We start from the raw sequence: 13,048 nt of genomic DNA, 5'->3' as shown, positions 1-13,048 counted from the left end.
ATTAAAGCGGAAAGTCTGCAGTTAAAGCACATCTTGTTTGTTTCATTTCAAATCCGTTGTGGTGGTGTATAGAGCCCAAAATTGAAAATTGTGTCGATGTCCCAATATTTATGGACCGGACTGTAGATGACATAAAAAAAGATGTATACACAATATAGTGAAAACTAGAAATAATCTTTTATTATTTTAATATAATGCATTCAAAATATGCTGTAATGAAAAAGGACAATAAAATGTCAAAGATCAAAAAGTATACCAGAATTTCTAAGTGTAAAAATGATCTGAAAGCATACCTTAAAGTAAATCTTAAAAAGCTGATTGACGAGAAACAGCATTCCCCATTTTTTAGAGTCATCGAAGGCAGCACGGCTGTTATTAAAAAACAAAATGTTATAAAGTATCCAATGAACATTTAAATAAGTAACAGAACATTTTTGTGCAATTTATTTCTACATTTGTACAATTTGATAACAAAGGGATGTAAAGTATTACAAAGAAAAAAAAAGGAAATTGTTTATGGATTTGTTTCATATTGCTCACTGTATATTGCAGAATGGTGGCACTTAATTAGCTGTCTCCACCTTCTGTAGGCACCTATACGTAAAACTACAGCTGTGCTCTATGGTTCTCCAAAAATCCGAATTCACCCAAATTTTGCGGATCCAAACCATAACCCAGTCCCAGTTTGGATATTCTTGCGGGTTTGGAATTCAGATTTTAAATACGAATTTCAGGTTTTGGAATACAAAAAGTACATGATTTTTGCTGTGATTTTTATCAATGATTTAAATGTTAATGTAATTTTTAAATTTGAAATAAATTTTTTGAAGATTTTTAACAGAATCAAAACACTTGAGGGTGATTTTGTCAAAACCAAAACACAGGGGTCCATGAACCCTGGAGCATGATGGGACTTTGGATCAGATAAGGGTATATTACTCTCAAACAGGGGGGGTTCAAGACATGGTGATGCAGTGGTTCTTTAATTGAATATCTTAGAATGACAAATGAAAAAAGGAGGATATTGGTACTTACCGATAAATCCCTTTTTCAGAAGCCATAGGGGACACTGGCACAACTTCAAGACTGTGGGGTGATGATGGTGGCTTACAGGGAGCTGGTACTTTAAATAATCTAAGAAGTGAAACAGGCTCCTCCCCCTCTATCCCCCATCATCCCTCAGTTATGAATTAGCCGAGAGGAGACGGGAACAAGAGAACAGAAACTACACAAGGGAAGAGAGCATATAACAATTAAACACAACAGAACAAGGAAGGCAAGAGAACAGCGACGGGCGGGCGGCCAGTGTCCCCTATGGCTCCCGAAAGAGGGATTTATCGGTAAGTACCAAAATCCTCCTTTTTCTGTCAGCCACTAGGGGACACTGGCATAACTTCAAGACTGTGGGGACGTCCCAAAGTTTCCCCTCTGGGCGGGAAATCGCTGAGGACCTAGCAAAATAAGATGGCCAAACCGTGAAGATGAAGCCGCAAAAGTATCAAACTTGTAGAATTTAGTAAATGTATGAATACTGGACCAAGTGGCTGCACGACAGAGTTGAGATGTGGTAGCCCCCTTACTAGCGGCCCACAAAGAGCCAACTGAACGCGTAGAGTGGGCAGCAATGGATACTGGCGGTCGTCTAGACTGGTGGAGATAGGCCTGACAAATAGTCAACTTAATCCAGCGGGCCAGGGTCTGCTTAGTAGCTGGCCACCCGCGTCGACAGACATCACAAAGCACGAATAAAGCATCAGACTTCCTGAAAAGCGCAGTCCGCGCTACGTAAATCTTCAAGGTTCTCACTACATCCAGAGAAGAAGGTGTCCCAGAGTCGTCCTGCAAAGATGGAACCACAATAGGCTGATTGATGTGAAAAGCCGACACGACCTTGGGAAGGAAAGAAGCATTTGTTCTCAACTCCGCACGATCAGGATGAAAATTCAAAAAGGGAGGTCTGCAACAAGGCACTTAATTCAGAAACCCCCTGGGCTGAAATTATGGCCAGTAGAAAAGCATAAGATATCTCAAGGTCAGTTTCTTCCAAAGGTTCAAAACAGGTTGACTGTAGAAATTACAGCACCAGATTTAAATCCCAAGGAGCTGTAGGTGGAACAAACGGAGGTTGTACCCGTAGTACACCTTGTAGAAAGGTTTGCACATCTGCCAGGAATGCTAGGCGTTTCAGAAAAAAAAACTGATAAAGCAGATACCTGAACTTCAGGGATCCTAGACGAAGTCCAGAATTCAATCCTGTTTGAAGAAACACTAAGAACTGCGAGAGACAAAAAGAATCTGATGGAAATCCTCTTTGATCACACCAAGCTATATAGGATCGCCATATGCGATGGTAATGGGCTGCTATAACCGGTTTTCATGCCGCAATATTGTGGGGATCCCACATTCCGGAATTCCTTTTCTTTTCAGGATGTCTGCCTCAATAGCCATCCTGTTAAACATAGCAGTGGTTAATCTGGATGCACGAAAGGCCCTTGTTGGAGTAGATCCGGACGCAGAGGAAGAGATCAAGGATTGTCCGCTAGAAGAAAGCGCAGGTCTGAATACCAAGCCCTCTGAGGCCAATCTGGTGCGACCAGGATCAACGCGATTGACTCCCGTTTGATTCTCTTGAGAATTTGAGACAATAGAGGGAACGGAGGAAACACGTAAACTAGGTTGTACGGCCAAGGCACGGCCAGAGCGTCCACAGCTTCCGCTTGAGGATTCTGGGATCTGGAGCTGTATCTTGGAAGCTGATGATTGAGACGGGATACCATGAGATCCACATCTGGACACCCCCACAGCATTGTATCAGATTGTTGAACACCTCCGGGTGAAGTGCCCATTCTCCCACATGTAGATCCTGATGGCTGAGGTAGTCTGCTTCCCAATTGTCCACTCCTGGAATGAATACCGCCGAGAGAATTACCACATTGTGTTCTGCCCATTGAAGAATACGCGACACCTCTCGCATTGCCTGGCGACTGTGTTCCGCCTTGTTTGTTTACATACGCTACAGCAGACGCATTGTCCGGTTGAACTTTTACCGCCTTGGATCGAAGAATGTGTGCGGCTTGTACCAGCGCTCTTATTTCTAACATATTTATTGGCAACAGCGATTCTTGTGGAGACCAGTGGCCCTAAAGATGGGAGTCCAACACAACCGCGCCCCATCCCTTGAGGCTGGCATCCGTCCTGAGGAGCGTCCAGTCCCACACACTGAACCGCCTGTCCACAGTGAGATTGTGCAGCTGGAGCCACCAAAGAAGCTAAATTCGTGTCTCCGGAGTTTACGAACTAACTGTTGAACGTGTAGATGCGACCCCGACCATTGATGCAACAGGTCCAGCTGGAAAGGACGTGAATGAAAAAGTCTGAACTCAAGAGTTTCGAAAGCAGCTACCATCTTCCCAAGCAGACAAATGCATAAATGGACTGATACCCGTTGTGGCTTGAGAACAGCCCGGACCAGATACTCAGAGCTTTATCTTGTGGCAGAAAAACTCTCTGTACATTGGTTTCCAGGATCACACCGAGAAACTGGAGACGCTGTGACAGGTGAAGGTTGGATTTCCGAAATTTGATTATCCATCCATGGTCTACCAACACATTATATGTTAATAGCATATGCTCCTGGAGAATTAGATCGGATGGAGCCTTGAGGAGGAGGTCGTCTAGGTATGGTATTATTGTGATTCTCAATGATCTGAGGTGAGCAATCATCACCAACATGACCTTGGTAAACACTCTGGGTTTTGTGGACAGTCCAAATGGTAAGGCTCTGAACTGAAAATGATCCTGTTGAATCGCGAACCTGAGAAACGCTTGGTGAGGTTCCCAAATCGGAATGTGGAGATATACATCCTTGATGTCTAGAGAGAGCATGAATTCCTTGGGTTCCAGGCTCGAAATCACGGAGTTGAGCGACTCCATCTTGAACCGGTTCTTAGGCAGAAACTGATTTAATGATTTCAGGATTGGTTTTATCGTACCATCTGGTTTTGGAACTACGAAAAGATTGGAATAGTAAGCCTTTTTTCGTTGACTCAGCAGTACCGGCATTAGCACAGCTGATTCTACTAAGGTCCATATTGCACCTTGGAGGGCTAAACATTTGTCCAGAAGGATGGGAAGACTTTTCTTTGGTGGTAAAACTTCAAAATCTAAGTTGTACCCTTGGGAGATGACGTTGTGAATCCACGCATTATTTTGTACCAGGCATCCTGAAAATTTTGAGGCCGCATACCTGGGCCCCGGTGGGAAGGGAGACCGTCATGTCACAGTCTTTTCTGTAGGCTTTGGGTCTTGACGATGAGCAGCGACTGGTTGCTTGCCGCGACCTCTACCTCGCAAGGGTGTAGCTCTTCCGCGTCCTCTAAAAGGTTGAGTGGAACGTAAGGAACAAAAGGAGGTTCCAGTATAAGAGCGTTTAGACGGTGGTGGAAGAAGGTAGATTTACCACCCGTAGTTTGTAGAATTAACGTGTCTAATTCTTTTCCAAAAAGAATGTTACCTGTAAATGGAAGTGCCTCTGCTGCTCTTTTTGACTCTGTGTATACTTGCCATGTCCTCAGCCAATGGGCTCTTCTGGTTGCAATAGTTGCTGCTGAGATCCTAGAGTTAATTTGTCCGATATCTCTAGCCGCTTCTCCTAAGTATATATTGCTGATTCTTTAATGTGTTCCGCTAGGATAACTACGTCTTCTAACGGAACCCCCTCTTGTAAATCTTTAATTAACTTAGTGGCCCAATACTCCACTGCCTTGTTCACCCAGGAACTCACCAAGGTTGGTCTAAGTGCAACCCCAGCGGCCGAATAGATGGACTTCAACATGGTGTCCAACTTCCTGTCAGAAGGGTCTTTCAAAGAAGTTGCTCCCGGAACATGTAATGCCGTTTTCTTTGACAACCTGGAAAGAGAGGAGTCCACTCTAGGTGACTTTTGCCATTTATCTGTTATAGCCGATGGAAACAGATAATACTAAGGAATCTTTTGGGCATCTGAAATTGCTTGTCCGGGTTTTTCCAAGCCTCTGTCAACTGATCATCCAGCTTCTTTGAAAAAGGATACGTGACTGAAGAACGGTGTTTTCTACCAAATAACGCAGTATCTGGCGACTTCGGTGTTGTAGTCTCGGAAATGTTCAAAACTTGTCTTATAGCTAAAATAATAGGCTCAACCCCATGAGAAGGTTCTGGTAGAACTTCGTCATCTGCGTCTGTAATTTTGCCCAACTCGCAATCGTCCTCCTCACTTTCGTCCTGAGAGAGAAGTTCTTCTCCAGATTCATCGGACTGAAGAATTAAGGGCACTGGACATTTCTTAGCCTTGAACACTGTCTGCGGCTATTTACTGGACGAGTCCAAGCATTTTGTGAGACCCTCTACCGACCTGGCTAATCCTGACACCCAAGGTGGCTCTGTAGCAATAGAAGGTACATCACTTTGAGGAATCTCCCTAACCGCCTCACGAGTCTTCCGTAAAGCAGCCACCTCAGTATGTAATTGTGAGATGGTTCCTGTCAGTGCTATTGCCCAGGGGGGAAAATTAGCGTCTTGGGACAAGTTAACTAACATAACCTCCAAAGCACATGCCTCACACTGGGAGGAATCGTGTGTGTAAGCATTTTTGTTACACTTCGCACGGACTAACAATTTTTGTGACGCCTTATTCGCTGGTCCCTTGCCTGCATTGTGGAGACACAAACCATTTTTCACCAGCAGTCTCAATAATAATAAGAATTTACTTACCGATAATTCTATTTCTCGTAGTCCGTAGTGGATGCTAGGGACTCCGTCAGGACCATGGGGAATAGCGGCTCCGCAGGAGACAGGGCACAAAAATAAAGCTTTAGGATTAGGTGGTGTGTACTGGCTCCTCCCCCTATGACCCTCCTCCAAGCCTCAGTTAGGATACTGTGCCCGGACGAGCGTACACAATAAGGAAGGATATTGAATCCCGGGTAAGACTCATACCAGCCACACCAATCACACCGTATAACTTGTGATCTGAACCCAGTTAACAGTATGACAAACGTAGGAGCCTCTGAACAGACGGCTCACAACAATAACAACCCGAATTTGTTTGTAACAATAACTATGTACAAGTATTGCAGACAATCCGCACTTGGGATGGGCGCCCAGCATCCACTACGGACTACGAGAAATAGAATTATCGGTAAGTAAATTCTTATTTTTTCTAACGTCCTAAGTGGATGCTGGGGACTCCGTCAGGACCATGGGGATTATACCAAAGCTCCCAAACGGGCGGGAGAGTGCGGATGACTCTGCAGCACCGAATGAGAGAACTCAAGGTCCTCCTCAGCCAGGGTATCAAATTTGTAGAATTTTGCAAACGTGTTTGCCCCTGACCAAGTAGCAGCTCGGCAGAGTTGTAATGCCGAGACCCCCCGGGCAGCCGCCCAGGATGAGCCCACTTTCCTTGTGGAATGGGCCTTGACAGATTTAGGTTGTGGCAAGCCTGCCACAGAATGTGCAAGTTGAATTGTGCTACAAATCCAACGAGCAATCGTCTGCTTAGAAGCAGGAGCACCCATCTTGTTGGGTGCATACAATATAAACAGTGAGTCAGACTTTCTGACTCCCGCCGTTCTTGAAATATATATTTTCAATGCCCGGACCACGTCCAACAACTTGGAATCCTCCAAATCGTTAGTAGCCGCAGGCACCACAATAGGCTGGTTCAGGTGAAACGCTGACACCACCTTAGGCAGAAAATGAGGACGCGTCCGCAGTTCTGCCCTGTCCGTATGGAAAATCAGATATGGGCTCTTATATGATAAAGCCGCCAATTCTGATACTCTCCTGGCTGAAGCCAGGGCCAGTAGCATGGTTACTTTCCATGTAAGATACTTCAACTCCACCGATTTGAGCGGCTCAAACCAATGGGATTTGAGAAAATCCAAGACTACATTAAGATCCCACGGTGCCACTGGGGGCACAACCGGGGGCTGTATATGTAGTACTCCTTTTACAAAAGTCTGGACTTCAGGAACTGAAGCCAAGTCTTTCTGGAAGAAAATCGACAGGGCCGAAATTTGAACCTTAATGGACCCCAATTTGAGGCCCATAGACAATCCTGTTTGCAGGAAATGTAGGAATCGACCCAGTTGAAATTCCTCCGTGGGGGCCTTCCTGGCCTCACACCACGCAACATATTTTCTCCAAATGCGGTGATAATGTTGTGCAGTCACCTCCTTCCTGGCTTTTACCAGTGTAGGAATGACCTCTTCCGGAATGCCTTTTTCCCTTAGAATTCGGCGTTCAACCGCCATGCCGTCAAACGCAGCCGCGGTAAGTCTTGGAATAGACACGGTCCCTGCTGAAGCAGGTCCCGTCTTAGAGGTAGAGGCCACGGATCCTCCGTGAGCATCTCTTGAAGTTCCGGGTACCAAGTTCTTCTTGGCCAATCCGGAGCCACTAGTATCGTTCTTACTCCCTTTTGCCGTATAATTCTCAGTACTTTTGGTATGAGAGGCAGAGGAGGGAACACATACACTGACTGGAACACCCACGGTGTTACCAGAGCGTCCACAGCTATTGCCTGAGGGTCTCTTGACCTGGCGCAATACCTGTCCAGTTTTTTGTTGAGGCGGGACGCCATCATATCCACCATTGGTTTTTCCCAACGGTTCACAATCATGTGGAAGACTTCTGGATGAAGTCCCCACTCTCCCGGGTGTAGATCGTGTCTGCTGAGGAAGTCTGCTTCCCAGTTGTCCACTCCCGGAATGAATACTGCTGACAGTGCTATCACATGATCTTCCGCCCAGCGAAGAATCCTTGCAGCTTCTGCCATTGCTGTCCTGCTTCTTGTGCCGCCCTGTCTGTTTACGTGGGCGACTGCCGTGATGTTGTCCGACTGGATCAACACCGGCTGACCCTGAAGCAGGGGTTTTGCCAGGCTTAGAGCATTGTAAATCGCTCTTAGCTCCAGTATATTTATGTGAAGAGACATCTCCAGGCTTGACCATACTCCCTGGAAGTTTCTTCCCTGTGTGACCGCTCCCCAGCCTCTCAGACTGGCATCCGTGGTCACCAGGACCCAGTCCTGTATGCCGAATCTGCGGCCCTCTAACAGATGAGCACTCTGCAACCACCACAGAAGAGACACCCTTGTCCGTGGCGATAAGGTTATCCGCTGATGCATCTGCAGATGTGATCCGGACCATTTGTCCAGCAGATCCCACTGAAAAGTTCGTGCGTGGAATCTGCCGAATGGAATCGCTTCGTAAGAAGCCACCATCTTTCCCAGGACTCTTGTGCATTGATGCACAGACACTTTCCCTGGTTTTAGGAGGTTCCTGACAAGTTCGGATAACTCCCTGGCTTTCTCCTCCGGAAGAAACACCTTTTTCTGAACCGTGTCCAGAATCATTCCCAGGAACAGCAGACGTGTCGTCGGGGTCAACTGAGATTTTGGAAAATTCAGAATCCACCCGTGTTGTTGCAGCACTAGTCGGGTTAGTGCTACTCCGTCCTCCAGCTGTTCTCTGGACCTTGCCCTTATCAGGAGATCGTCCAAGTAAGGGATAATTAATACGCCTCTTCTTCGCAGAAGAATCATCATTTCGGCCATTACCTTGGTAAAGACCCGAGGTGCCGTGGACAATCCAAACGGCAGCGTCTGAAACTGATAATGACAGTTTTGCACCACGAACCTGAGGTACCCTTGATGTGAAGGGCAAATTGGGACATGCAGGTAAGCATCCTTTATGTCCAGGGACACCATAAAGTCCCCTTCTTCCAGATTCGCTATCACTGCTCTGAGTGACTCCATCTTGAACTTGAATTTTTGTATGTACAGGTTCAAAGATTTCAGATTTAGAAGAGGTCTTACCGAGCCGTCCGGCTTCGGTACCACAAATAGCGTGGAGTAATACCCCTTTCCCTGTTGTAGGAGGGGTACCTTGACTATCACCTGCTGAGAAAACAGCTTGTGAATGGCTTCCAATACCGTCGCCCTGTCTGAGGGAGACGTTGGCAAAGCAGACTTTAGGAACCTGCGAGGGGGAGACTTCTCGAATTCCAACCTGTAACCCTGAGATACTACCTGCAGGATCCAGGGGTCCACCTGTGAGCAAGCCCACTGTGCGCTGAAATTCTTGAGTCGACCCCCCACCGCTCCTGAGTCCGCTTGTAAGGCCCCAGCGTCATGCTGAGGGCTTTGCAGAACCCTGAGAGGGCTTCTGTTCCTGGGCAGGGGCTGCTTGCTGCCCTCTCTTACCCCTTCCTCTGCCCCGAGGCAGATATGACTGTCCTTTTGTCCGCTTGTTCTTATAGGACCGAAAGGACTGCGGCTGAAAAGACGGTGTCTTTTTCTGTTGGGAGGGGGTCTGAGGTAAAAAGGTGGATTTTCCGGCAGTTGCCGTGGCCACCAGATCCGATAGACCGACGCCAAATAATTCCTCCCCTTTATACGGCAATACTTCCATATGTCGTTTGGAATCCGCATCACCTGACCACTGTCGCGTCCATAAACTCCTTCTGGCAGATATGGACATCGCATTTACTCTCGATGCCAGAGTGCAAATATCTCTCTGAGCATCTCGCATATAAAGGAAAGCATCCTTTAATTGCTCTATAGTCAATAAAATACTGTCCCTATCCAGGGTATCAATATTTTCAGTCAGGGAATCCAACCAGACGACCCCAGCACTGCACATCCAGGCTGAGGCGATGGCTGGTCGCAGTATAACACCAGTATGTGTGTATATACTTTTTAGGGTAGTTTCCAGTCTCCTATCAGCTGGATCCCTGAGGGCGGCCGTATCAGGAGACGGTAACGCCACTTGTTTTGATAAGCGTGTGAGCGCCTTATCCACCCTAGGGGGTGTTTCCCAGCGCGCCCTAACCTCTGGCGGGAAAGGGTATAATGCTAATAACTTTTTTGAAATTAGCACTTTTCTATCTGGGTTAACCCACACTTCATCACATACATCATTTAATTCCTCTGATTCAGGAAAAACTACAGGTAGTTTTTTCACCCCCCACATAATACCCCTTTTTGTGGTACTTGCAGTATCAGAGATATGCAAAGCCTCCTTCATTGCCGTGATCATATAACGTGTGGCCCTACTTGAAAATACGTTTGTTTCATCACCGTCGACACTAGATTCAGTGTCTGTGTCTGGGTCTGTGTCGACCGACTGAGGTAAAGGGCGCTTTACAGCCCCTGACGGTGTCTGAGACGCCTGGGCAGGTACTAACTGGTTTGCTGGCCGTCTCATGTCGTCAACTGATTTTTGTAATGTGCTGACATTATCACATAATTCCATAAACAAAGCCATCCATTCCGGTGTCGACTCCCTGGGGGGTGACATCACCATTATCGGCAATTGCTCTGCCTCCACACCAACATCGTCCTCATACATGTCGACACACACGTACCGACACACAGCAGACACACAGGGAATGCTCTTATCGAAGACAGGACCCCACTAGCCCTTTGGGGAGACAGAGGGAGAGTTTGCCAGCACACACCCAAGCGCTATAATATATATGGGAACAACCTTATATAAGTGTTGTTCCTTATAGCAGCTTAAATATATCAAAATATCGCCCCAAAAATGCCCCCCCCTCTCTGTTTTACCCTGTTTCTGTAGTGCAGTGCAGGGGAGAGTCCTGGGAGCCTTCCTCACAGCAGAGCTGAGCAGGAAAATGGCGCTGTGTGCTGAGGAGAATAAGCCCCGCCCCCTATTTCGGCGGGCTTTTCTCCCGGAGTTTTAGATATCTGGCATGGGTTAAATACATACATATAGCCTCAATGGCTATATGTGATGTATTCTTTTGCCATAAAGGTATTAAATATTGCTGCCCAGGGCGCCCCCAGCAGCGCCCTGCACCCTCCGTGACCGCTTGGTGTGAAGTGTGTGACAACAATGGCGCACAGCTGCAGTGCTGTGCGCTACCTTCATGAAGACTGAAGAGCCTTCTGCCGCCTGTTTCCGGACCTTCAATCTTCAGCATCTGTAAGGGGGGTCAGCGGCGCGGCTCCGGGACGAACCCCAGGGTGAGACCTGTGTTCCGACTCCCTCTGGAGCTAATGGTGTCCAGTAGCCTAAGAATCCAATCCATCCTGCACGCAAGTGAGTTGAAATTCTCTCCCCTAAGTCCCTCGATGCAGTGAGCCTGTTGCCAGCAGGACTCACTGAAAATAAAAAAAAACCTAAAAACTTTTTCTAAGCAGCTCTTTAGGAGAGCCACCTAGATTGCACCCTGCTCGGACGGGCACAAAAACCTAACTGAGGCTTGGAGGAGGGTCATAGGGGGAGGAGCCAGTACACACCACCTAATCCTAAAGCTTTATTTTTGTGCCCTGTCTCCTGCGGAGCCGCTATTCCCCATGGTCCTGACGGAGTCCCCAGCATCCACTTAGGACGTTAGAGAAATAGAGAAAGAGAGGAAAGTCAGAAGGATAGAGGGAGGTATTTGATTGACTCACCTATTCTAAACCCCCTCAGCCATCAGCCTGTAGTTTGTGCAGGCTTTTAAGTTTATGGCAGTCTATAGCAATGTGCACCTGTCTCTACAGTGCAGATTCCTGAGGAGAAAGAAACAATTGTTGCCGTTAATGAGCTGCCTAGCTGAGGAAGGAGTTTGACTGACAGGCTGAAAACCCGCCAAGTCTGACCCCATTTCCTATGCAGAGGCACCCATCTCTCCAGGTCTCTCCATTTTGAGTGGGTGCCTCAATTAAACAATAAGCTCATGTCCTCCTCCCCCTCTATATATTAGACTTTAGCCTTACTGCACTGGAGTGCTGGACTATCTCTCCAGATCCAGTTTGCGTTTAATGCTGATAAACACTGCCGATCTGTGTAATGTCAGCACGGCAGTGCAGGGAGATGGCTACTACATACATAATACTGGAGCTGCGCGGGACGCGGCCGCTCCACAATGTACAGAGGAACCACTCATTACCCCCACGACGCTGCACGATATCGCAGACCAGACACAGCGGGGAGGACAAGCTGGAAGCGGGCACCGCACTCTTCCCCCACACTGCCGCGATCTGTACTGTCAGTGCGGCAGTGCAGGAAGACCTCAACTCCGTTGCTGGAGAGATAGCTGGGAGCAGGCGTGCACTATTTCCCCACGCGGTCGCGCTATGTCTGTCAGCGCGGCAGTGCGGCAGTCGTTCCGCCGCTATCGCGGCCAGTGTGACCGGGCAGAGAAGGGGATGGAGGCCAGCCGCTGTGCCTACAAGGAGGCTCACTAACCAAACCGGAGCCTGAGGATGCGGCCGTGTTGGGAGAAACAGTGCTTCTCTGGTTAAGCGCTGTTCTCCTGTGCAGCTTGCTGCTGGTGTGTGACCCGGACCCCACTTCTCTGGATAAGTGGCGGAGGGTTCCTGAGGCTAAGGGAACTAAGTCCCAAGAAAGAAGAAAAAGAAAATTGAAATAAAGTACAGTAATATGCAGTGACCGGCTCCCTCGGCACAAATTAAAAATAAGAATTTACTTACCGATAATTCTATTTCTCATAGTCCGTAGTGGATGCTGGGAACTCCGTAAGGACCATGGGGAATAGCGGCTCCGCAGGAGACTGGGCACAAAAGTAAAGCTTTAGGACTACCTGGTGTGCACTGGCTCCTCCCCCTATGACCCTCCTCCAAGCCTCAGTTAGGATACTGTGCCCGGACGAGCGTACACAATAAGGAAGGATTTATGAATCCCGGGTAAGACTCATACCAGCCACACCGATCACACCGTACAACCTGTGATCTGAATCCAGTTAACAGCATGATAACAGAGGAGCCTCTGGAAAGATGGCTCACAACCACAATAACCCGATTTTTGTAACAATAACTATGTACAAGTATTGCAGACAATCCGCACTTGGGATGGGCGCCCAGCATCCACTACGGACTATGAGAAATAGAATTATCGGTAAGTAAATTCTTATTTTCTCTGACGTCCTAGTGGATGCTGGGAACTCCGTAAGGACCATGGGGATTATACCAAAGCTCCCAAACGGGCGGGAGAGTGCGGATGACTCTGCAGCACCGAATGAGAGAACTCCAGGT

The 13,048-nt window shown here is 47.6% G+C and overlaps 1 protein-coding gene across 3 annotated transcripts in view; it reads right to left on the bottom strand.

The window, feature by feature from the left end:
• Positions 1 to 13,048, bottom strand: part of PCID2 (PCI domain containing 2) — a 152,878-nt gene that overhangs the window by 11,779 nt on the left and 128,051 nt on the right. For all 3 annotated transcript variants that reach the window (XM_063953121.1, XM_063953122.1, XM_063953123.1), the window contains one exon: positions 294 to 369. In XM_063953121.1, the coding sequence (XP_063809191.1) occupies positions 294 to 369 (76 nt within the window). The remainder of the gene's footprint in view (positions 1 to 293; positions 370 to 13,048) is intronic.

Source organism: Pseudophryne corroboree, chromosome 2, assembly GCF_028390025.1.
Source record: "Pseudophryne corroboree isolate aPseCor3 chromosome 2, aPseCor3.hap2, whole genome shotgun sequence".
NCBI lineage: Eukaryota > Metazoa > Chordata > Amphibia > Anura > Myobatrachidae > Pseudophryne > Pseudophryne corroboree.
The sequence above is the reverse complement of the archived record's forward strand: the minus strand, read 5'-3'. Positions and strand labels throughout refer to the sequence as shown.